Raw genomic sequence first — 26,560 nt, forward strand, 5'->3', positions numbered from 1 at the left:
ATCCAATGAATCAATTATAAAATGTAGAGTTAACACATAGGTAAATCAAACTGATTCAATGGCTTGACTTTACTCAGGAATAATGGCAAGATTTATGTCATGGTTGAATATATACAAGGATTCAAAATTAGACATTTAAGTGCTAAGCACTCAAATGGGTTAATCTGTTGGTTTTATTCTTCATTGTGAGTACCTATCATAAAATCGATTGAGGCAATTTGGGAAAGTTCTTATCAACAGACAGACCGAAAAACATCCCAGATGAATCTTGAGGTATTCCTAGATGTCCAAGACATTTTTCCCAAAATGAATTTGTATGTGTGTGTGTAAAAATGGTTACTTTGTCACCTTCCCAGAAGTCACCTTCCTTAAACTTGTGTATAATCAGCCCTAGAGTATACAGAATATAGAACAGGATAGCATTATATGAACAATAAAGCTGTTTTCCAATCCCAACAAAAGGGCCTAAAATGTATCTCTAGAGAAGTACTCCACATTCTGAGCACAATTTCTTAAAAGACTCTGATTCCCATATTTAATTCTCAAGAAGGGACAATAAGAAAGGTTTTAGGTGTTCCTTATTCATTTTAATTGTGTTCCGATTCCCCCTCAGAGCATACATGATATATCTGGCCTCTCATATATTTTTATCTTTTCAAGAACATTGTTGGAAAGCTTGGGCTAGGAGTGGCTATGGCACACCCTGTCAGTACCATGGTAATTCATCCTGAACATGGTAATTCATCCTGAACTATATTTCAGAAATGGGCATCAGCACCATGGATAACTCTTTCAAAGCATGGACTTTAATCTTGAGTAATTTTACCATCCCACTAGCAGGAAAACCCACCAGACAAGACTTAGATGGAAATATAGTGACTAGTCTAAGTTTCCTTTGCTCTTTGTGGCTGGGTGAGAATGTGTATGAAAATGCATTTTTTTTTCAGGCAAAGTTGTATAAAAGGACATTCTTGCTTAAATACTCTGGGTCAGGACCAGAAAGGCATTGCAATTCTAACTCAAAGATGCAGTGATGTAATGGGCACAATTCTCTTCTACTGATACAAATGCCCTTTTGAGCTGATCTCAGAAATCTTCCTTCAAAACTCCCCTGCCAACTAAAGTTTGTCGGCAGACTAGTCAAAAACAGGGGGGGAAAGGCATTGATGAGGGAGGAACTCAATTATTTGTGATCCAGACATTCTTCAAAAGAGAGACACTGCCACAATGCTATTACATTACCAAGACAAAGTGAGAGTAGCCCTAAATAATTTCAAGTATCCCTGAACTGGAAGAGGTTTGGAATTAGCACATTTTCATAGTCTAGTGTTGTTCCAACCTGCCCATTGCCAATCTGGCCAGTTAGGACTGCACTATTCATCTTGCCAGAAACATATTTATTGACATTATTACATGTTCATCCATTTTTCCAATCTCAGCCTTTTTTGTGGCTTCAGAAGTCAAAATCTGCACTTAATTTATCTACAACATTTTATAGCTCATCAGCAAACAGTTTCCATGCCATAAAACAGAACTGTTCTTGGAACACACCCTCATCAATTGCGATGGTAATGTCACAGGAGCTCTCAGAGAACCACACTAAAATTATAAAGGCAGGATGGATGGAACTATAATCCAATGGAATTTTCTCCCACATTAAAATTTACTTATGACTCAGGTGCTATAGAGTTAAAATGGAGTTTCATATAAAATAAGTATTTTTTTCTTCTGCTCTTAAAAAAACAAACAAAATAATTCAATAAATCTGCAACCACAAAGTAAAAACAATGAGCCAGGTTAAGATTTGCCTTTGGTTAGTTAATGTAGTTAGACATTTCCAAAAGAAAGCAATGAGAAGTGGTCATTATCCATTATCTGCATGAAATATTTTAAAGAAAGAAAACAGTCTAATGCCAGAAATAGAAAAACAAAATATATTCCTTCTAGAAGTAAGAGAAGCAAGATCACATCCAAATGCTGTGCAATTGCTTTCATAGCAATGTTATTTTTTTAAAAAAAGAGAGAGAATGAGTGTGTGTGTGTGTGTGAGAGAGAGAGAAAATAGGATATAGAAATAAAAAAAATACACATAGCATATAGACTTTGCCTGGATTAACTGCATTATATGGGAAGACAGTGATTCACCTAACCTTTCCTTGGCCAAAATGAAAATTTCTAGACTTGGAGAGAAAAATCTTGCTATATGTGGAAAAAGAGAGTCTCTCTGGCTTAAATAGTATTTACTATTGGAAAACCTATCAGAAAAAGTCTGCATTTAAACATATAGAGAAAATAGGTTTTACTCATTAAAATGCAGAAATGAAACATTATATACTCAAAGCATATAATTGAGTTCAGCTGAATTGCTAAGACCTGGACTTAAATCTGGTACTTAGATTTACTTAAACAAAAATGGTTTTTGACAAAGATTCAGATTCAACAGAGTTATGGGATGAAATAATTGTTCAATAATTGTCAGGGGTATGACCAAAGTGTGGCTTCAATTTCGAATTTACTCCAGTTAGGCAAAGTCCATAGTATTAATGGAATGAATCTCTGTGTTGACTCACCATAGATTAATTGATTCTACTGTAATGGGCAGGAACTGACCTGGTTGCCTGTGTCATCAATGCATTGCGCTCAAAGGGAGAGCCACAACTTCATAATGAGCAGGTTGTATCACAGTAACTCAGCCAACATACAATCAATACCATGGTTATATGTGCATTAGTTATGAATATTAAAAAAATTCAATTAGAATTTAAGCTTGCTGCCAAAATTTTGACTGGTGCTAAATTTAGAAAATGCAATGATCAGATGCAGTGGTTGCCAGTCTACTTCCAAAAATCAAAAATATCCTGAAGCTAAGTCACCTCACGTATTATCTTCTACATGAATTTAACTCATTTCTAAGGATAGTTTTCTTTGCATGCTACTTCTTTCTGAAGCAGCACAGGTGGCAATGTTTGAGAGTCTATTTTGTTGTAGTTTGCACCAAGCACATGGAATATTCTGGGTCTCTCTCTTTGGATTTTCCTATTGCATGGATTTCTTTAGCATTTTAATTCAGATGGTGATGAATTTGAATGTTTCTTATGATATTTCTGTTTTCAGGTGTTGTTTTTTAAAAATATTAATGTAACTTTATTTAGCTGTTTTTGACAAGTCCATAATGGAAGTGGAAAGTCAGGCATACATCTTGATATTAGCTTGAAGGCCTATGTTTCACCTCTGCAGGTAGATCCTCCACTAGTACAGATCCCAGTTGTTCCTTACAGTGATCATATCTATAGATTCTACCACCAATGCATCCCCTTGTGGTTAGCTTTTTTGCTGATGAGCCTTTTTGGACTTGGATGACGAACATGGAGACAGATGCTAGAACTATACTTGAAACCTTACCTGTCAAGAGAGCCTGCCAGTGCTGTGCTTGCTCTCTTGGCTCGCCTTCAGAGACCAGGGTCTATACCATGATGTGGAAGCAGAACAATATTTTGTATTTTGTAGAATAAACTGTGTGGAAAAAGAATAAATAAACTTAAATGTAATTCAGAGGGTTTTTTTAAAAGCCAAGAGAAACTTAAAGATGTATTAACATCTCAGAAACATGGGGTTTCTCTGAGTAGAATGTAATGGACATTAAAACCTAAGCAGACGTCCCAAAAAGGATTTCCATTTTGCATGCATGCTATGACTTGGTATGGATGTTAGAATAAAAAAGTTTTCTAAGCTTTCTGCATTCAGGATAGTAACTCACATGTGGATTTTTTTTTATCCATCCAGATTGCCCTTGCCTTGATAAAGACATTTTTGTGCACTAAACTGATTGTGTGGGAATAATCTTAATGTGTTACTTAAGGTTTGCAACCATATGTAGATTTCATTTTTTTTAAAAAAAAAAACATGTTGCTCACATCAGAATGTCTTCTGTTAATCAAGCATTTTGATGAATTAATCTCCTGCGTTTCAATTTATATAATGATTTACATACGGTGAAACCTTCTTAAGGAAATTTGTAGAGAGGATGCCATGTGCATTCATTAAGCAGCCTGACTGTCTGCATTTTAAAAGGCTTTTGTCTGTCTTACATAAAATGTCCAAAGTAAGTGAATGATTTAGGAAGGCGAGTGCTTTTAAATATACAATATTAAATGGAATGCTTTTTTTCCTTTTCCTTTTTTCCTTTAAGGCAACAGGCATTTTTAAACCACCATTCAAATAGACTACTCTAAGTATGAGAAAGATCCAATTTGTTGCTTTCCCAATTCCTTAAAATGAAGGATAGACTAGTTCCAGGAATCTAGAGGCTAATTTTCTGTTCCCAGGACCCATTAGAGACCACATGAGAAAAAAAAAACCAATGTAAAATAGATATGCACTTAGCACCAGAGATAGTTATCAGAATTTGTTAGTTAAATGGCTGGAGTCAGAGCTTGCAAAACTTTCTTTTTCCTTACAATTCCCAAAATTCGATAACCGTCATGGCCATTGGGGTGCTGGTACAAAAAAGTATGTTTTCCACTTGTAGTCTGACAAAAGTACCTTTTCCAGGTTTGAATAAAAATTGCATTTATGCCCTATTTTTGTGTATTAATCTGATCAAATTTATTACTGTTGTACTTGAAATAATAACCCTTGGAGCCAAAAAGAAAGTCAGACTTTGATACTTTACTTCTAGGCCCTGAATACCCTAAAGGCATGAAATCCTGTCTGGTTTTGGAAGCAAAGCAGAGTCAGCCCTGATTAATACTTAACTGGGGTGCTACCAATGAATGTTGCAGGCTATGTTCCACTGGAATATTCCTTGCCTGAGAAAATCATATTAAATTAATGGGGTCACTATACATTGATGGATGACCTGAAGGCACACACATGTATATTTTAATTCTCATATTTGAGGAAGTAAATCTTAATAATAATAATAATAATAATAATAATAATAATCTTTATTTGTATCCTGCTTCCATCTCCCAAAATGGGACTCGGGGTGGCTAACAAGGCACTGCAAGTGCAGTATAAACATCAACAGTACATGAGTATAAAGCTATCACATAAAAAATAATAAACAACCACTGTTAACACATAAAATAAAATACACAATTTAAAAACACTTTCCATCAATGGTTAAAACTAGCTGCCATCATTACAGAACTAAAGTGCCCAAGTGTCAACCTAATATAGGCCCATTTCAGCCTACTCGAGGCCAAAGGGCAGTTTAAAAATCCTTGTTTTTAAGCTAGAAAGGAAGGATTCAAGGGTAGGGGCTTATCTAATCACTTTTGGGAGGGTATTTCAGAGCCGGGGAGCCAAAACTCATGCCGGTTCATAGAAAGAGATGCAGTCTCAAAGATAGGTTAGACCCGAAGTGTACCTTAAATTGACCCCAGAAAATTGTCAAAAGCCAGTGAAGCTGCTTTAATAGGAGCATAGTATGTTCCCTATAGCTAGCTCCAGTTAGTAATCTGGCACTAACTGCATATTCCAAACAGTCTTCGGCAGCCCCGTATAGAGTGCATTACAATAATCCATTCTAGATGTAACTAAGGCATGGACCACCATGTTGCTTTATCCTGAAGGAGCAACAAAACATTTTTGCTCATTTCCTTCTCACTAAAAAAAAACCTTTAAAAAATGAAGGTTTTTCCTGATTGCAACTTATTGTGCACAAAACTTTCAGGTGAAAATAACTACAAAAAACAGAATTTTTTACACAGAAAATATTTTCTGCCCAAAAAATATTTCCAGTGCAAAAGATAGAAATCAAGATCCCTTTCTTCATGCTTTCTAAATTCCCAAGAAACATGCTTTTCAACTATTTTAAATCTATTTTTGAGTATTCTTCTCATCTCTATGTCTACTTCTTGGCCACTTTTCATTTATTTTCTGGAGTGGGTTTACAAGCATTTGATCATAATTAATGAGACTTCAAATGATCTCAGATATTAATTTTCTAACTGTTCCATTAAGAGACTGTTAGAGTTTTACTATTGCAACAGGAAAATTATTAACTCAGAACCTCCAGAAGTTACAAAGAATTATGGTTTTCTGCCAATAAAAATGGCAGTCCTTGCCAGTTTATTTTTCTTCTTGTTGTGCTAAGTCTAGTAAATTCAGAATGAAAAGCAAATGTTAAACCTAGAGGAAGAATGTTCTTTGTTAAACTGTTTTTTCTGTATTTATTTTTTTTCCAGGTTATGGCCAAGAGGATGATTCGAAAGATGAGGAAGACATAAAAGAGGAGGAGGAGGAGGAGGAAGACAATGAGAGCAGTTCAACAGCTCATCCTCAGGGTAGCAATGAGCCAGGCACAGATGAAGAACATGATATTGGACCTGATCCAAAAGGCAGTTTTAGCTACCAAAATTCTCCAGTAAGTCATATCTCCAACCAGGATGCTGAAAATGAATCATTGCTAAGTGATGCTAGTGACCAGGTGGCAGATATTAAAACCCTTTGCTCCAGAGAGGCACAAGACTCCAAAGCCAATGTCCACCCCAAACATCCAAATGAAGCACACAGCTGCATGGATAAAATGACAGCAGTCTATGCCAACATCCTTTCAGACTCTTACTGGACAGGTTTAGGGCTAGGGCTCAAGCTGTCCAACTCTGAGAAGAAGGGATGTGACAACAGAAATGGGGCAAGCAAAAGTGACTTTGATTGGCATCAGGATGCCTTGACCAAAAGCCTGCAACAAAGCTTGCCAGCCAGGCCAGTCTGCAAACCAAACCTTTTTAGTTCAGTCCAGCTCTACCGACAAAGCAGCAAAATGTGTGGAACTGTATTCACAGGTGCCAGTAGGTTTCGCTGTAGGCAATGCAGTGCTGCCTATGACACTTTGGTAGAGCTTACCGTCCATATGAATGAGAGTGGCCATTACCAAGATGACAACCACAAAAAAGACAAGCACAGGCCTACTAGCTACTCCAAGCCCCGGAAACGAGCCTTTCAGGACATGGATAAGGAAGATGCTCAGAAAGTTCTGAAATGCATGTTCTGTGGTGACTCCTTTGATTCCCTTCAAGATCTAAGTGTTCACATGATAAAAACAAAACACTACCAAAAAGTGCCTTTGAAGGAGCCAGTACCTACCATTTCTTCTAAAATGGTAACTCCAGCTAAGAAACGTGTATTTGACATTAATAGGCCTTGCTCTCCAGACTCAACCACTGGGTCATTTGCTGACACCTTTGCCTCTCAGAAGAATGCAAATCTACAGCTGTCATCTAACAACCGTTATGGCTACCAGAATGGTGCTAGCTACACGTGGCAGTTTGAAGCATGCAAATCACAAATACTCAAGTGTATGGAATGTGGGAGCTCCCATGACACCTTGCAGCAACTTACCACACACATGATGGTCACAGGTCACTTTTTGAAAGTCACAAGTTCAGCCTCAAAAAAAGGAAAGCAACTTGTTCTAGATCCACTAGCTGTAGAAAAAATGCAGTCACTGTCTGAGACGTCAGCTAGTGACAGCCAACCTTCCAAACCCTCTAGTAATGTATCAACAGATTCTACGGCTCCCACTGTAGAGTTAAAGAAAGAGGGCAAACAAAATAAATCTGAGGATGTGAACAAAGAGGAAAAAATGGTGAAGAGTGAAGATTATGAAGACATGCTTCAAAAACCTCTGGACCCTACAATTAAATATCAGTACCTTAGAGAAGAAGATTTGGAAGATGCTTCAAAAGGCGGTGGAGATATTTTGAAGTCTTTGGAAAACACTGTCACTTCAGCCATCAATAAAGCTCAGAATGGAGCTCCCAGCTGGAGTGCTTATCCTAGTATACATGCAGCCTATCAACTCTCAGAAGGTGCAAAACCTTCCTTGCCAGTGGGATCCCAGGTTTTGCAAGTTAGGCCAACAGTCACTAATAAGTTGAGACCTATTGCTCCAAAATGGAAGGTTATGCCTCTAGTTCCTGTTTCGGCTAACATGGCCCAATGCACTCAAGTGAAGAAGGAAGGAGATACCAAGAAAGAAGTACAGCAGGACTATATGAAGGAAGGAAACAAAATTGATCCTGCCCCAGTCTGTCAGAATGAAGAAGAATCTCCCCCTCAGACTGAGGTGTGTGTAGATTCCAAAAAATCAGAGCCAAGTCCTTTGAAGGAGGAGAACAAGGCAAAAGAAGATGAGGAGAAAGAAAAAACAAAAACAAAGGAGTCAGTGACATCACTTCTCAGTAATGGATGTGCTTCTAACCACTCCTCAGAGCTGCCTTGTTTAAACCCTCTGAGCGCTTTGCAATCTGTACTAAACAATCACTTGGGCAAAGCGAATGAACCCCTAAGACCTCAGCCAAACTCCAGTCCGAGTGCTGGATCAGTCTCTATTTTCCACAAACCTACTCTGAACATGATTGAGAAGCCAGTTTTATCTCCTGCCCCAACACCAACAAAACCTGCCAGGCGTTATGTGTTTGAAAATAATGATCAGCCAATAGACCTGACCAAATCCAAAAGCAAGAAGGGAGAGTCTGTTCAAGCACAAACTTGCACTTCCCCATCTCAAAAACATGCACTGTCTGACATCGCAGACATGGTCAAAGTTCTTCCCAAAGCTACAACACCAAAACCTGCTGCCTCATCCAGAATCCCATCAATGAAACTGGAAATGGATGTAAGGCGTTTTGAGGATGTCTCCACCGAAGTCTCCACCTTGCACAAAAGAAAGGGAAGACAATCCAACTGGAACCCTCAGCATCTCCTTATTTTGCAAGCTCAGTTTGCTTCCAGTCTCTTCCAAACATCAGAAGGTAAATATTTATTGTCAGACCTGGGCCCTCAAGAACGTATGCAGATCTCCAAGTTTACTGGACTGTCCATGACCACCATCAGCCATTGGTTGGCCAATGTTAAGTACCAACTCAGAAAAACTGGAGGGACAAAATTTTTGAAAAACATGGATAAAGGCCACCCAATCTTTTATTGCAGTGACTGTGCATCTCAGTTTAGAACCCCATCAACATACATCAGCCATTTAGAATCCCATCTAGGTTTCCAAATGAAAGACATGAACAAGTTGGCTGTGGAGCAGCAAACCAAGGTAGAACAAGAAATCTCCAGAATTTCAGTTCAAAGGTCTCCTGAGACAATAGCTGGAGAAGAGGACACAGACTCTAAGTTCAAATGTAAGTTGTGCTCTCGGACATTTGTGAGCAAACATGCAGTAAAACTTCATTTAAGCAAAACACACAGCAAGTCACCAGAACATCATTCACAGTTTGTAGCAGAAGTGGATGAAGAATAACTCCTAAGGTATGCATGCCTTAACTACAAAATCTGTTTTATTATTGCATTTCTCAAAGGAGGGCACTCAAAGCACCTCTATTTTCTTAAAAATATTATGGTCAAGGATGCGAGTTTCTTTGCAGGCCGTGGCTTCTGTGTCTGGAACTGTTGCAAGATGGGAGAAATTTAAAATATCCAGCTGTTTCAAACACTGCATTTCCATCATGGGAACAGGCTTCCCAATATTACCTTGCTTGGTGATACTGCATTTACAGACACAGGAACCTCTGCCAAGAAAAGGTTTGGCAACCTTGTTTATTGTTGACACCATGTTCCCATTTAGCTAACCAGTCCATTAATCTTGTATTTGAAAAGCAGAGCATGCTGAACACTCTAATGGCTTCTACGGAAATGGCATTTGCTTGTAATATTTTAAGCATCCACATCATCTGTTTGTCCCTCATCTGAGCAGAAGATCAAGAGTCACTACAAAACAAATGTCAGTGGCATGTGTTTTCAGTGTCCAGTTTCAGATATGGGATTCCTCTGATTGATAATTATTTCCTCACAGTTACAAAGATTTAAATGTTGTTTCTGCCTTCATTTTCTACTGTTAATATTTCATCTGATATATTTCTATAACTGGAGTAACAAATCTTAAGCCATGAGACTATATCTGGGATTCCTGAATCACCAGAACTTTGTTGTTCTCCAGATAGTCATGTCCCTTTCCCCATGAAACCATTGTTTGGTGGTATACCTGCTTTTGTATGGCTTTTCTTCACTATAGTAGAACCTCTTTATCCAGAGTTTCAATATCTAGTTTCACTTACCCATGCGCCAAAAAAAAAAAATCCAATTTCTGGAAGAATTTGTGATCTTCTCTAAGTTCTCCAGTGCTATTCTATGGCATGCTTCTGGATCAAGTGCAGCCAATAATCCATGGGTTCAGTTATCCATGGGGGATGGTCTTGAAATGTGTCAACTATAGCTATAGGGATCATACTGTATTCTACACAGTTGAAATGCCTCGTTTAAGGCTTAATTACTGACAGTAAAAATATGAAGTCAATTATATCAGTGTTTGGTTCCACCTGCATTTTCTTTAGTCCCTCCCAACACTAGAATGTAGCCCCAACAATATCTCTGAAACTGAATTTAGTCCTTGGGCAGAAAGTTTACCCCAACCTTGTCTATAATATATGGATCAGGAGGAAACATTGACATATCCATGATTCTTGGGTATAAAGTTATGACAATGGTCCACAATTTAATGGCAGAGGATCTAGCCAAGTTCAATCCCAAGTTCAATCATGGTCATCTCAACCTGAAGTGTTTTAGAAATCAAGGCTGGAAAAATTAAACTAATGACTATTCAAAGTCAATCTCCTTTCTTGCACTTTGGTGTTTCCAGATGTTTATATTTTCTTTTTAACTGGAGCACACATCTGCCCTTGCCAGAAAGATCAGGATAGAAGGAGTAGTCATCACCTGAAGGGACTTTGGTTAGAATAGACTAAGGTAGGGACTATCATTTGATGACCTGAAATGCTTTTTCAAGAAATTAATTACTGGCAGAAGTATCTCAAAGCAAAATATCCTTGTTTTTTGGGTCCCACTCTTTTGCATTTAGAATAAATTTCGATGGGAAGAACCCCTCCTCCCAATTTTTAAAATTAAATCTGCTTTTGAATGGAACCTCAAAAGGTTCAGATTTTGAGCTGAAAGCCCTTCATTAGATGGACCCATATCTCAATATAAAGAAGGTTCAAATCTTCATATGACTTCTCAGGGCAGAGAGGGATAATTCTTCTTTTGTTCAAAGGAAATCATTAATTAATCTGTCCTTAAAAGACTGTAAAGTTACAAGAAAATCTGTAACCAAAAACACACACCTACCAATGGAAAGAAGTACCTGCTCTGGCTTAAGGAGATCCCTTTACAACAAACAGAAGGTGCTTGCTAAGCAAGTAAAAAAAAAAAAGAAGCGTACATCTAAAATCTGTTCCAAATATGCCAGTGAAGCAAGGAGAAGGGAAACCTGAGTTATTTATTTTATACCGCTTTTCTATATCTGGAGAGGTGCAACACAAAAAAAAAGTAGAAAAGTTAAAAGATTTTAAAATGTTATAATAAATAAAACCCTTCACAAGCTTGCATTGCAGTTTCTTTCACTTCTGGGTATAATCCTCAGGAACGATGTGAATACTATGTACAAGACCCAGAAGGGTAGAAAGAAGAAGGGCTCCCACACCACTTCTTTGGGACTTCCAAAGCAGCTTCATTTAGTTCTCAGTATCCAAGTGTATCTTACCCAAGTGCTTATTAAGAATCTGGAAACCCTGGAAAAAAACAAGGATACAGCTAGTGTTAGCCTATATTCATGTGTTAGGGATCCTATGCTCCCCTGCATGTTGCTTCTCTGTAGTGCCTATCATTCCTGACCATGGCCATGCTGGCTGAGGCTGATGGGACTTGAAGTTAGTAACATCAGAAGAAATACAGATACCTGCCTACTTGCTCTCCAAAGTGGAACTGTCATTGTAAGAGTCTAATTTTCCCCTGATTACTCCATTTGTCCTTTCTCATTTACATTCCCCTTTCTATTCTGAAGGGGAGGGTGGTTACTGTCTGAAGTTTTCACTGGCTCAAACTTGAATATCCGTAATTTTTAGTAGCTGAATTCTCTATAACTGAAAGGTAACTGAAACTGTTGACTAGACCAAAATCTATATGATACACTGAAAACCTGTATTCTAAAAAATGGTTATTTGGTGATTATTCTAGATAAACATATGGCATCATAGATTCATTTGTGTAATAATAAACTGCTTTGTCACACTTAAATGTATGCAAAAGTCTCTCTCATTGATTGTTTTGGCTAATCTTTCTGCCCCTTGAATATTTATCTACATTTCTAACAAGATACAAATGTATCCACAAAGTCATATCTTTACATGCAAAATCTCTCAATAATCTGACATTGTTACCCCATAGTATATGACCTACTTATAGTTGCAGAGATAAATGGGGCACATATTTACTTGTCTGGATCATAACCTGACTTGATATTGCTGAGGTCTCATATCATGCAATGTACATTACTTTCAGCTGTCTTTTGTTAGGACCCCACACAGCTGATGAACTGAAATTAATGAAGGCAGCACATGCCTTTCTAGAAGCTACAGTGTTTTGTTTTTGTTTTGTTTTTTTTACTATAAAGTTAACTGGTATAAAGGAGGCAATTTTTACAGACTCACTCATATATATATTGCTGGTTTTCATCCAGAAATACTGTAAAGAACAAATAACCAAAAATACACTTACATTTAATACACTTTTAGTCTGATGCATAATTAATAAAACCTGCAAACCCCAAAGCCCAACATCTCATAGTTTTAAATTATTAAGAAGTGTGCCACCTGAAAATCCAAACATGTGTTTGCTCAGAATTCCATTCCATAGGTGCTTTTTTAATTCTCCAAGTATGTTTAGGTTAGAGTGTAAAATGCACAATGCAATTTGACATATGTCTTATTCAGAAACAAATCATACTGAGTCTAATGGGACTTAATCCCAGGTAAGTGTGCCCAAGATTCCAGTCCTAAATTCTGAATGACTTCTAACCAGTAAGGTAAGATTATATGAATATCCTATGAGGGATTCATCTGTGTGGTAACTACTAAGATAACCAGGTGTACATGTGCTCTGTATGAATGGGCAATTGTGGTCCTCAGTTTTTGGGGGAATACAACCCCTATAAGGTGAAGCAACAATGATACCAGCAGTAGACCCCTGCCAGGCAGTTCTTAGAGTCATAACTCCCAGATGTGGTGGTAATGTGGAAATAAGGCTCATAACATCTCCCCATTGGCCATCCTGGCTGATAGAACCTGTGGGGCAAAATATAAAGTAGGACACAGCTGCCCACCCTGATTTGAAAATAAAGTGTGTGCTTCACATCACCTGTCAATGTATGGATTTCATGGGGTTTTCTCATGGAGGGAATATTCAAGAGTTTGTTTCCCACAGCCTTCCTCTGAATATAGTGTAGAATAGTTCCCAACGTAGTAGTGGTTCATGGGACTAGTGTCAATCCATGATTTCTTGGATTCCAGTCCCTCACAAGTTTCCAAGAAAGGGTCAAAACCAATTCTCTCCATCATGGTGTAGTGGCTTGGGTGTTGAACTACAACTCTGGAGACCAGGGTTTGACAACCCACTTGGCCATGGAAACTCGCTGGGTGACATTGAGTCACACATTTTCAGCCACAGAAAACCATGTGAAAGCTTTACCCTAAGGTCGCTATAAATTGGAAATTACTTGAAGGGACACAAAAATAAACCAATGGGCACAACTGTAGTGTGATGGCCTCTGTTATATCAGAGGAAAAATAATTGCTCATCCCCTACATTAGATAGCCTTAGAAGTACTGCCTCGATGTCTTCCCTTCTAAATACATGACGCTGCTTACCTTCTGAGATCATAGTGGATCTCATACCTTCTAGGTATTTTGGCATACTCTTGGGATATATATATATTGTAAGTTTGTTCCCAGTGCTAGATATATTTAAATAGTTGTAAAATGTTATTTTACAGAGAAATCATGTCAACAAGTCATTTGTGTTTGGGTGGAATTTAGGATACTGTCATATTGACCCTGAATTTCAAATGTGCTTTGATGTGATATTTCTTTCAAGGAGCAGTTCAGTTTCTTTGTGGAAAAGAAGACGCACACAATGCAGGTCATTCTACAAGAATAAAAAAGGAAAACCCAGCAGAAACATTTGGACCAAACAGCAGCTGGCACAAACAGGATGATTTTGGCACAAACAAAGATCAATTGGCTACTTTCTTAGTAATATTTCCCTTTCCAAATTCCATGCTTGGTTTTGCCAGCTATAAGGGACATGGACCTTTCCGAACAGGAATCCTAGTGCAAACTGGGCCAAGTCTGACATACATTGGTGGCAAATTCCCTGCACTCAAATACATCACTCCTATAAGTATTCTAGTGTAGAAACACACAGTGCAAATCGGGACATGCTGAAGAGTTACTTTATGCTGCAGTGGGTTAAATCTACCATTACCCTCTTAACATATTGACAATACTTCCTCCCTGTCTCCTCCTGTTGAGCCATGTAAATTCATAGTTACTGCCTAAATCACAGCTTTAATGTTCATTGTAAGGGAGGGATCAGTGGTACAATTCAGAATACCAATCAAGTTCAGTAACATGGTTGCCAAGTGACCAAGCTAAAAAGGGTCATCCTTCTTCCACTCTTATATCAGAAGCTGCCTCTGCAGATATCAGTTAAATGGGGCTTTTAATAGTATGAACATGAGTACAACTACCTGCTAAAGCTTCTAGTTCAAGGAAGAATTCAAGGTACATATCACAAAATTATAGTGCTATGATTCTACTTTAACTGCCATGATGACATCTTATGGAATCCTGGAATTCATAGTGTTGTCAAACTTTTTGAACTCTCAGTCAGAGAACAACGACACTTCATCCAAGCCTTTCTAGCTTGCAAATAAATTAAAATCATAATGCTATAGCAGTATAGTGTGAAAAGACACCAGGGGTTTGATGAGACACTAGATATATATGGGACAGAATTTTAAGCACCCCCTTCCAATACTGCAAATCCCAGGTTTCCATAGGATCAAATTATGGAAGCCAGTGGAATTATAATGCTGTATTTGTATAAGAACACAAAATAAGAGGAGCAAGTCTGGTCAAAAACTTGGCAATCTGTGATGCAAAAACAGCAGCATGCAAATTACTTTCCCACTGCAACAGTATGTTCCAAGGCTAAAAATGTGGAGTGTTTTTAATAATGAACTGAGTTCAGAGTTTGGCTAAGTGGAAGAATTAAGGATCCAGTACTGTTGAAAATATTTAAATGACAGCACACAGCTGCACAAGGGTCCCTCAGTACAAAGGTAATGGCGCTGCCTTTGGACACTTATCCAGTAAATCACAGTCATTTAAAATGGAGGGGAAAAAGCAATAAAAACACAGTCCAAGTGATTTTGTGAATTTAAGCAGTTGATTTCTAAATGCACAGTCTGGAATAGTTCTGTGTTATTATAATGAGGGTATTTTACAATTTGGGGGGAGGGGTTTCTCCCTCATAGGGACTGATTTACACACCTATTACTATGCCACAATTTGAAACCCCTCATAACTGGTAATAAAAGTTGTGAAAAAGTGAAAAATTCTAGGAAGAAGTTAAGAGGAAATATACTTCGGACCTCTCTCTTTCTCTCTTTTTAACAGCATAGCCATAAAGTTATGGCTGAAGCTTAAACAAGTAATTTACAGAAATAAAAACTTGTATCAATTCAATGTGACACCATTCCTGGCAAGTACACTATGATGAAAAGCAAATAGTACATCTAGAGGCCTCATAATCCCATTGTTCACAGTGGCAAGGTTTCTGGGAGTATTTTGACTTTTCTTTTCCTTAATGAATATTCCCCAAGAAGAAGAAAAGGGGAAATAATGGGAAAACACAAGAAGGCTGCCAACTGAAGACAAAGATGTTTGGAAGTTCTGAAAACTTCTATGAACAAGTGTTTATACAGTTTAAAAGCCCCATGGCAGCCTGTTCTTTGCATGTCCTTTAGACAAAATGAATTATTTTTAATCCAACACAAACATGTATAGGGTCACAAAATTAATATATAAAGTGTTCTGACTTAGTTTTATTCATCGACATTTGGATAAAAGGGTATATTTATAGATAGTGTGCGCAGAATAAATCTTGTTATCATTGTTTTATAAATGAAACTATTGCAGCCACTTTTATTTCATGCACAAACGATATACTTTGATTCTTAAAAGGAATATATTTATATGTAAAGTGCAGTGCAAATATAAATGGATGGTTGTTGGGAACGATCTTTTGAGTTGGTACATGTGATAGCACAAATTGTGTTGACTGATGGGCTTGGCTGTTTTTAATTACACTGCAAACTTTACAACTCTTTTTCCTTTTAAGATCCAGCCTGCACTAGTTCCTTAGAGCTTTGCTAAAAGTAAAAAAAAAATACCCTGAAGCTGACTTGTTCTTAAAAGCTAGAGTTTTACAGTTCATTGAAAAGCAAAAATGAGGACACATTTACCAACTGAGTATTTCAAACCACTCTAAGCTGTTAACTCTCACTTTAAATGCCTCTACTGCATACACTGTGATTGTTATTAGAAATATTTCTAATCTTCATTGTTTTAAATAACAATAGTTTTGCCTTCACTTTCCTACCCCTTTTTTCTCACTTCTGATAGATGATTTGGGCCCCACGTATACTGCTATGAAATTCAATTTTATAATGCAGTTTAACTGCATTGAGCTGAATTATATGAGTCTACTCATATAATGCAGTTAAACTGCATTATGAAACTTAATTATATGGCAGTGTAGATGGGGCCTTATTTGCTCCACTATCACCTTTGTGTGGTGAAACGCTCCCTTGACCATCTCCCTCTGCTAGCTTACATTTCCGTCTTCGGCTGTCTCTTTCTCTCCTCCACTTCCAAGTCTCTCTCCATCATTCTCTCTCTCTCTCTCTCTCTCTCTCTCCTCTTCTGGACCAGCCTTTTTCTAGTGCATTGGTTCTTAACCTGTGGGACCTGAACCACCAGTAAGCTGCGAGGACAAAAATCTGTTCTGCAAACCCCCTTTCTCTTTATTTTTTTCATTTATTTTATTTTATTTCCACTCATTTTGTGAAGTCTGCTACTCTTTCCCTGTCGCTGATCAAGTAGTCCCTGGTCAAGTGGTCCCTGGTCAAAGTGGTCCCTGGTCGGAAAAAAAAAAAAGGTTGGGAATCACTTTTCTAGTGGAACTCTTGGTAGGGTTGGCAAAACCCTTAAACATCTTAATAATCTGCCAAAAAAAATTTTTTGCTCTGAAGAAGAGATGTCTACGAAAAGGGGAACATATAGTAACCTATTAACAGTTAGAAATAAATCATATACAGTTTAGAACTTGCATGTTTGTTCAAAATGATTAGCATGCACATGTCATTTCTGCCCTATAGAAAAACTCAGGTTTACTTGGAAGAGGCACGTAAATATGCTAAGAAGAATATGAACAACTCTTACATATTTGAGAAGGATGATCGTTTTTGCATATTGATGTCTTTAGAAAAGGCAAGTTTAGCTTGAGGTTTTAAAAAAGGAAAAAATTGCATTGGTTATTCATTGTATTTCTTTCCTTTTTTAAAAAAAAAAACCCTCTAAAAACATACCCTAACATTTCAGAATCAGGGAGGGGGAGGAGATTTGAAAAATTAAAATTTGACTTTGAAACCATGTTGGAATAACTGAATCTCTAAATAAATGCAACCAAGTTTATATCGCCTTTCTTCATACACAAACTCCAGATCTAGTGCCTTCAGTCCAAATGTGGAAAGATTGTTCTCGATTATAGAATAATGATTTCATATGCAGTTTTCTCTATTTTTCAAAATCTAAGTGTATTTATATTTATCTTGCATATTCTGCACTTTGAAAATGTATTCACATTTTTTAAAAATACATTATATTAGATTTAAAGATTTAAGTCAATTCTGGGGCTGGGGGAAATCACCCTTTTAGTTTTAACTAGCTCTAAATTTTGTCATTTTTCCCACTCAGAGTCCTTTGAACTTGGAAAAGAGTAAGATATAATGAGTCCCTTTTAGTATTCATATTTTTTTACTTTGAATGCATTTTCATAAATCTTTATTGATAAAAAAATCACTTAGTCCTTGTGGAAAAATAATGCCATCCACTCATGCCTTCTCAGTGTTCCTTTATACTGCTGACCATTACAGGGTCTTGTAATCTCTATCAAGCAGATTTACTCATCCATAATCACAACTTAGTCATGATTTTGATACTATTCCTGTAATTATAACTTTCTCCCAATCCACTTTACCATCACATGCCTAGAAAGAAGGAAGTCTATTTGACTGGTGATCAGAACATGGCTGAATATTTCTTTCTAGGTTTTTTCTTAGGGTGGGGGGTCATGTCCAGAGGGTTTACCTAGTTAAATAGATTACAGACTTTATCACATGGTGCTGATAAAGCACAATTATAGTGGGATAAGAAGACTTTTGGATGGAGCTTACCACATGACAATATATCATTATTGGATTATCTCTTTTTATTTATTTATTTATTTATTTATTATTTACCATATTTATATACCGTCTTTCTCAGCCCGAAGGTGACTCGGTCTGAGAAACCCTGGTAAAGTGGTCCCTGGTCCACTTGACTTATCAATTAATCCAATTTTAATGCTCTTCCATCAGTCTTCCTTTTGCAGAAATTTTCTTTCACTGCATTCCTAATGTTATAAAGCAGATAGTCTTGCAAAAAAGCTAATACTTTGTGGCTGCACAATAGTGGCAAAATAGGGGGAAAGGAAAATATGGGGAAAACACAGCATACATGTACTGGATGAGGTAAACCTGGGTAGGAAGCAAAGCTGTTTAGAACACTGATCCTAGGAATTCATATCGACAATGTGCTGGTATTCCATGATTGTGACAAAATGTGGAAATAATAGCTCCAATAATTGTATGTTTCTATTTGGTTAAAGACTGTAACTGTGATGAGGCAAGAAGTTGGTGTGATAAAGTTCCAGAGTAGCAGATTGAGAATAGTGGCCAGTACCTTTAGTACAGTGTGCGGGATTCATATTTGGAAACAACAGATATAATAGTCATCTACATATATAAATATAAAAAAAACAAAATTTTGTTATCTCTAATATCAATGGAGGTTACTCCAGACAAGGGAAATGTGTTCCAGGGTATTATCCTATTACTGCTCAGTTATGGATGGCTTCAGTATGTCAATATGTTTCTTAGGCCCCTTCCACAAAGCTGTATAAAATCCACATTGAATTGGATTATATGACAGAGTGGACTCAGATAATCCAGTTCAAAGCAGATATTGTGAATTATCTTCTTTGATATTCTGGGTTTTATGGCTGGGTAGAAGGACCCCAGGTCTTAAAGTGACTTTTCAAGCTCTAAAAATTATAGATGGAAGGTTGGTGGAATGGGTCATTGTTTTGAAACCAGAGACAGGAAATATATACTTATAATTTCCTTACTCTCCCAGTATTCACTGGTAGATTCTGTGAACAAAAACACCAACATGGTATAGTGGTTTGAGTGTTGGACTAGGATCCTCGAGCTTGGGTTTGAATCCTTACTCAGCCATGGAAACCCATGTTTGTTTTTTGTTTTGTTTTGTCTTTTTGAGAAACTGCAAGATGCTACTGGTGTGAGAAAATAGGCCGTCTGCATGGACGTTGCCCAGGGGATGCCCGGATGTTTGATGTTTACCATCTTTGTGGGAGGCTTCTCTCATGTCACCGCATGAGTAGCTGTAACTGACAGAGGGAGCTCAACCTGCTCTCTCCGGATTTGGACCTCTGCCCTGTCAGTCAGCAGTCCTGACAATAGAAGGGTTTAACCCAGTGTACCACTGGGAGCTCCAACCCATTTGGTGACAGGCAAGTTCCAATCTCTCAACCTCAGATGAAAGCAATGATAAAACCCTCCTGAACAAACCTTGCCAAGAAAAATCCCATGATTTTTTGATGTTGTGTTGCATCAAGTCAGAAATGGCTTGATGCAATGCAGCACCAAAGTCCAAAAGAGAGCAGGTAATGATTCCAAGACTAGATTGAAGCCTTGTGTAGATTTAAAGGCAGTTTACTATGACTGTCACGTGTGAAGTGGTTCCAAGCACTTCCAAGATTTTGTCCAGAAGAATTGTTAGTAAATCCACAAAGTGTTGTTTGATGGTGAGGAATATCTATTATACATGCAAATGCTTCAGTGCACTCTTTGTACAAGTTCAGCAGTTAATCCCAGGCATCTAGAAACCAAGGGCCCTTCCACAAAGCCCTATATCCCAGAATATCAAGGCAGAAAATCCCACAATATCCATTTTGAACTGGGTTATGTAAGTCCACACTCAGATAATGTGGGATTTTCTGCCCTGATATTCTGGGATAGAGGGCTGTGTGGAAAGGGCCCCTATTCTAATGCTAAGTCCTAGCTCAAGTTCTACATTCATTGAAGTAGTGTGTATTTGCTGAAGCCTTTGATAAGTAAATATGCAACTCCCTGAAAGGAATCAATTTGAAAATAAGAATACTACAAAAGAAGAAAGAAAAAGATGCATAATGATAAACAAGGATGTTTTCCCCAGTTTCCTCCTTTGTCTTTTCTTTCTCTTTTTTCAAACCCATCAAGTTTAAAGATTCTGTGGTGTTTCCTCCCCCCCTTTTCCACTTTATAGGAGACAACTGACAATTCGGTGGTAAATGGAAGAAAGAGCGAACAAAACTGAAAATCCTCTAATGCATTGACACTAACGTGCCCTCTATTGTTGAAAATGAGCAGGCAATCATGGATGTTCATCAAATGGCTCCTAATGCAGTTAAAGCATTCAGCTATAATTTCTCCTTGCATTTATAATTACTGTCATAGACTGCACACCTCAGTGAGCAGATTAAAGCTATAAACTATTTAGCCATAGCTTTAAGATGAGGAACTTGATTTGTCTGGCAGCAGTTATTTGTTAGAAGAGCTTGACACTTCACATAAAAATGACTCAACTTGATAAAGAACAATGCAGCTTGAACAATGCAGAGGTTTTAAATCAGTCATTTATACCACGCCCTGGAAGGGTTGCAAAGCAATTTGTTAAATGATCTATAGGACACACCGATAACCGCATGTGTTAAGTATACCAAAATAAAAAAATGGGCTTTTTTTGGTTGGCTGGTTGATTTCCCCCCTTTTGTCGTTGTTTCTTTTCTATGTCATTCTCACCTTTGAGAGAATATGTTATATGCTCAAGTCAAGGATGAGGGCAGAATGAAATACCACAAAAATGCTGAAATATGATTAGTTTGTGGGAGTCAGGACTAATGGCTCAGGATGTGAGGTAAGTTGAATTATATATTCTGGCAAGAGTGCTTTTGGTGCAGAACTAGCCCTGCAATGAGATAGAATATGACAACTTCTGTGGGCAGCAGATGTGTGAGAAAACAATGAGAGTCTTTGGAGGCTTCTTCTGTGGGTCTTAGTTATGCCCCTTGGTTGGAAGATGACATTGTGTGGATCACATAGCATGCCATATTCCTCGAAATTTGAATCATAGAATCATTGGGTTGGAAGAGACGTCATGGGCTATCCAGTCCAACCCCCTGCCAAGAAGCTGGAAAATTGCATTCAAAGTACTCCCAACAGATGGCCATCCAGCCTCTGTTTAAAAGCCTCCAAAGAAGGAGCCTCCAACACACTCTGGGGCAGAGAGTTCCACTGCTAAACAGCTCTCATAGTCAGGAAGTTCTTCCTCATGTTCAGGTGGAATCTCCTTTCCTGTAGTTTGAAGCCATTGTTCTGCATCCTAGCACCCAGTGAAGCAGAAAACAAGCTTGCTCCTTCCTCCCTATGACTTCCCCTCACATATTTATACATGGCTATCATATCTCCTCTCAGCCTTCTCTTCCTCAGGATAAACATGCCCATCTCTTTAAGTCACTCCTCATAGGGTTTGTTCTCTAGAAACTTGATCATTTTAGTCACCCTCCTCTGGACACATTTCAACTTGTCAACATCTCCCTTCAATTACGGCACCCAGAATTGACACAGTATTCCAGGTGTGGTCTGACCAAGCAACCTGGGCATGACTTCCCAGGATCTAGACACTATAATCTTGTTTAGCCAGGCTATTGAAATGTTGCCTAAAGAACACACAAGCAAGAAAGGGCTGCAGTAGTTTGTTTTTTCTCTTCCTCTCCTCTCTCCCCACCAAGTTAATTGAATGCAATACACTTTGAACTCAGTTTGTATCAATAGAATTAAGCCAGGATGAAGAAAGTAAATGGGAAGAGGAGAGAGAAATTGGGCATTTGAAAAATAAATGAAAGATTGAGATGACAGAGGATTTATCAAGACTTCCCGTGCCAAATTGGAGCAGTTGAAAGGTCTGTGAAAGATACTATTCCACTGCAAATATTTAACTGCCAGTCAAGTCAGCATTCATCTATGGGATAAAGGAGATGGGTGCCATTTTGTTCTTTTTCTTAGGAAGTAAAATGTCTTGAGTTTGAACTCTTTTGCTGGCAAGGCCTGTAATGCTTTTTGCTTTTCCCTCCCCATCTCTTTTTGTTAACATCTAGGTCTGAAGTAAGCAACCTGGTGTCCTCAAGAAGCTACAGACTATATGTCACATCAGCTGTATCCCATATGGCCAATTGTAAGGAATGATGGAATTCCAAAACATCTGCAAGGACCCAGATTGCCTACTTTTGGTCTAGTTCCTCCATGACTATGAAAGCGAACAGCTTTATAATACTACAGAAGATCAAGAAAGATTGGAGTAAAATTGTCAAGCCTGGGAGTTAGAGAATATGCTTCAAAACAAATATTATATGCTAGTAAACATGCAAAACATATTCATATTTATTTGTTCTTGGGTTTAAAATAGGTTCCCTAGTAGTCAGTAAACTCCCCTTGGGGAGAATAATAAGGCAGCAAAAATCTTGTACAATTTTCTTTTATTATTCAAAATCCTGAAGTGTTGTGGCAGAAATATTCTTCTGAGATAATTTCAAGGAGGGAAAACTTGTGTTTCCTTTGGACAAAAAATGTGTTTTCTGCACACAAAAATGGAAGAGTATGCAACCCCCCCCCCCCCCAATACACACACACACACACACACACACACACATATACTTTTTTCCTATAGAATAATTACTCGACAATACTTTGGGTGTTCAGCTATAGAAAGAATATCATAGAGGAGTTTTCATTGTGTCTGACTGTTGGGGAGGGGGGGTTACAATTATTACAAAAATAGTCAATTGTGTTTTCCTATATACTTATAAGAAAGTATTCTTTGTAGATTAGAAGCTGACAAGTTAGTGTAGGTAGTACCAACAGCTGATGAAGAGGAACATTGTGAAGTTACTCAAAACAGCATGCAAGACTGGTTTTAAAAAAAACCTTGAAAGTGTCATATGACCTGCTCCAGCCTTTAGCCATAGTAGAAAATGGGATTATATACAAGACACAACCATTCATATAGTACATCTGTACTCCACATTCCCTCCAAAAAGTTTAAGACTTATTGTCCTTCTCCCACACAACTCAGTGAGTTGAGTTAGTGCTGACAGTTATGCCCCACAACTGAGACTAAAGATATGCAATTAGTTTCTAAGTCCTTATGTTAGAAAATTTTAATGTACACATTTACCTCAATAGTCACATGAACTGCGGAACTCTCTCTGTCACTGTGAATATTTTATTTAGGCTGGTAAGAAAGAAAATCATTTCCATATGATGGGCATTACATGTGGTAGAATGAAGTACAAATACCACATCGTTAACCCAGTTGCATGGGAAGTTTCCATGCCATTATGTCTTTCCAGTGAGAACGTGTAGTTCTGAAATGAAGACTCCCTTGTGTTTGAGTACATTCACATGGCTTTCACCTTCCAAATGTTACATTTCACTTTGTGGAGTATGGCCACCCAGATATATTTCTGCAATCATTCACAGGGTATCTATTACATAGGAAGTGGTCTATGTTCATCATCACTTTAAGAGAGATGAAAATGTTATTTTGCTTTTTATGAATATTATTCAGAGAAGGTGGTGGCTAGTAACTCTGTTCCTACAAAAAAAAATACTCTGGCAGAAAATGAGGTTATATCTGTTCCTTAGCACATCATCAGAGAATCATTAGGACATCAGATCCCTGTTGGGTTGAGTCATCAAGTTCAAAATTCTTTCTTCAACAGTAGCCAGCCATGTGCTTTTAGGAAACTTGCAAGCAGGTCATGAAGAAATATTTATCCTGTTTGTCCCCTGTTAAGGTATACTCTCTCTGGAAATGGAGCTACAACTGAAGTAGCATATCACTTCCTTTGGCTTGCCACTAACCCAGGGGATAGGAAACTTGTGGCTTTCCAAGTATTGTTGGGCCGAAGCTCCTATCAGCCCTGGTACATCAATGTTGAGAGAGGGTGGAAACAGTAGTCCAACATCTGGAAGGCCATAAATTGTTTCTGTTCTATAACAGGAAAATGGTAGGACCAGATATTCAAGTGAATTACTTCAATCTGGACCATTCTAAATTAAAAGTGTGTAATTGCTATTTAACTACCAGGTGTTTCAACCTGGTGGCTCAATAGCAATTATACACTTTTAATTCAGAGTGTGCCTATACAAAAGTTACAGCAGTTTTATATCTTGTTATTGTTAAAACTCCATCCTACAAAATCATGGGATTTGCAGTTTGATGATGTCCTTGGAATTCTCTGCAAGCAAGCTCTAATATGTTTCAATGGATTTTAACACCACAGTTTTCTAACCAACAGTCACAAAACTATACCCAGAGTTCATGGGATGAATCCATGGCAATGAGTAGTATGAAACCACTCATTTTTTTATTTGCCTATCAAATAAAAAAAACTATGCAATATATAAAAACTCAGAGCTGCAACATGAGTAGTTATCCAAATTTCTTTTTTTTTAAGTTCATAACTACATCATTCAATATATATGTGCTTCTACCACCCACCCCTGAAAAGAAATCCAACAACCTTTTTCAGGGATAAGATGCAACAGAGAGTTGACTCTTCTTGGCAAACGTTGTGGCCACCTGCTGATGTCATATCCCTCCCTCTTTGATGTGTGGGTGTGTTCTTGGCTCTATGTTTCCCCTTGCTTCTATTCCCTGCATGTTTTCTGCCTGAACACTGACGCCTCTGGCAAAGGACTGTGGGACACGGAGGGGGATAAGGAAGTGAAACAGTACGCCTCCAGATTATCTCCAGCAGCTGGGGAGATGTAACACAATAAGAGAAGGTGAAAGGTAAGGTCCAATTTACCTCGCCTCCTCCAAAAAGCTGAGGCATTTACATCCGCCTTCCTTCCTCCTAAGCTTTCACTTCCCATATCACCTCTGCCAACACACAGCATGCTTAGTCTTTGATGACTTTCCACAGGATGTAAATACTTCTTGTGCACACAATGCTGCAAATACACATTTTCAGATCACGCTGAGGAAAATACACATTTTCAGATCACGCTGAGGAGATGGCACAAAACTTTTGGCAATTATAAATATCTAAATCACGCATGCCTGATAGGTAACTTATAATGATTTATTATGATCCATTTTTCTGAAAGGCTCACTCTGTTCTGCAGGATAAATTTGACCTTCCAGAAGTTGTTTGACTCCAGCTCCCATCTTCCCTCACTGGTACGTATCCTGACAAGGGCTCATGGGAGTTATGTTCCATCAATATCTGGAGGCAACATATTTCCCATCCCTGCTGTAGCGGTACTCCCATTTCCACAGGATACAGATGTGGGACAGGAAATTGGGATATCTTAAAGACTAACTTCTTAATCCCTTCTTGCGTAGCTTCCTGCAATCAAGCAAAAAGCAGTTGGGAGGAGAAAACATTGAGCAGGAAAATATGGCAGGGAAGTTTAAGCTTTACCTCCTGACCATTGCTCTAATAAAATTAGCACCCCTATATTGTAATTCACTAAGAAAACCTTGAGTGATTGAGCAAATGTGTTCTTGAACCTACTACACACAAATTTGAGTCTTGAACAGGGATAGGGATAAACAGGGATTAGGAAAATACCAACTTTATGGGATCCACTTGTGTTGTGATTAATGCTGCTGATTTAATAGGATCCAGAGATCCACCAGCTGGACCCTGGAGCAGGGACATACATATAATTGACAGATTCTGTTCATCTGTATTCACTGACCATTTTGGTATTTGCAGTTTAAAGATATTTAAGAATGAGCTTTTTTTAAAAAAAAAAAAAATCAGTATGACCACAGCCTAAAGGCATAACAGCAGCGCAAACGTTTTCTCTTAAAAGATGATTATGATGATTATATATATATAATAACAATAATATATGTATACCCTGCTTTATCTTTCCCGAAGGGGACTCAAAGTGGCTTAACATAAAAGCATCAGCGTATAATTTAAAAAAAATACAAATATACAAAAATTAAAACATAATTAAATATAAAAAGTATTTTTAAAATTCACAGTTAAAATCCATTAATACATATTCAAAGTTAAAACCACAGCACCCCCTGATTGGATCTTAAGAAACTTCATCTTTAAAAGCCTGTCTGGAACAAAAAGCGAGGAGAGGACCATTCTGGCATCTCTGGGCAAGAGATTCAAGAGTCAAGGGGCGAACACTGAGAAGGAAGGCCCACTCTCTTGTTCCCACCAACAGAGCTTGAAACAA

The 26,560-nt window shown here is 37.9% G+C and overlaps 1 protein-coding gene across 3 annotated transcripts in view; it reads left to right on the top strand.

Annotated features, from left to right (window-relative positions):
* TSHZ2 (teashirt zinc finger homeobox 2) overlaps positions 1-26,560 on the top strand; it is a 392,283-nt gene that overhangs the window by 250,402 nt on the left and 115,321 nt on the right. The window contains exons 2-3 of one of the 3 annotated variants that reach the window (XM_060772095.2): positions 6,192-9,264; positions 20,556-20,995. In XM_060772095.2, the coding sequence (XP_060628078.2) occupies positions 6,192-9,256 (3,065 nt within the window). In that variant the 3' untranslated portion in view covers positions 9,257-9,264; positions 20,556-20,995. Of the gene's footprint in view, positions 1-6,191; positions 12,089-20,555; positions 20,996-26,560 lie in introns of those variants that run through there. The other 2 variants (XM_060772094.2, XM_060772093.2) reach the window with 2 other exon arrangements.

The sequence above is a fragment of the Anolis sagrei genome, chromosome 4 (assembly GCF_037176765.1).
Source record: "Anolis sagrei isolate rAnoSag1 chromosome 4, rAnoSag1.mat, whole genome shotgun sequence".
Lineage (NCBI taxonomy): Eukaryota > Metazoa > Chordata > Lepidosauria > Squamata > Dactyloidae > Anolis > Anolis sagrei.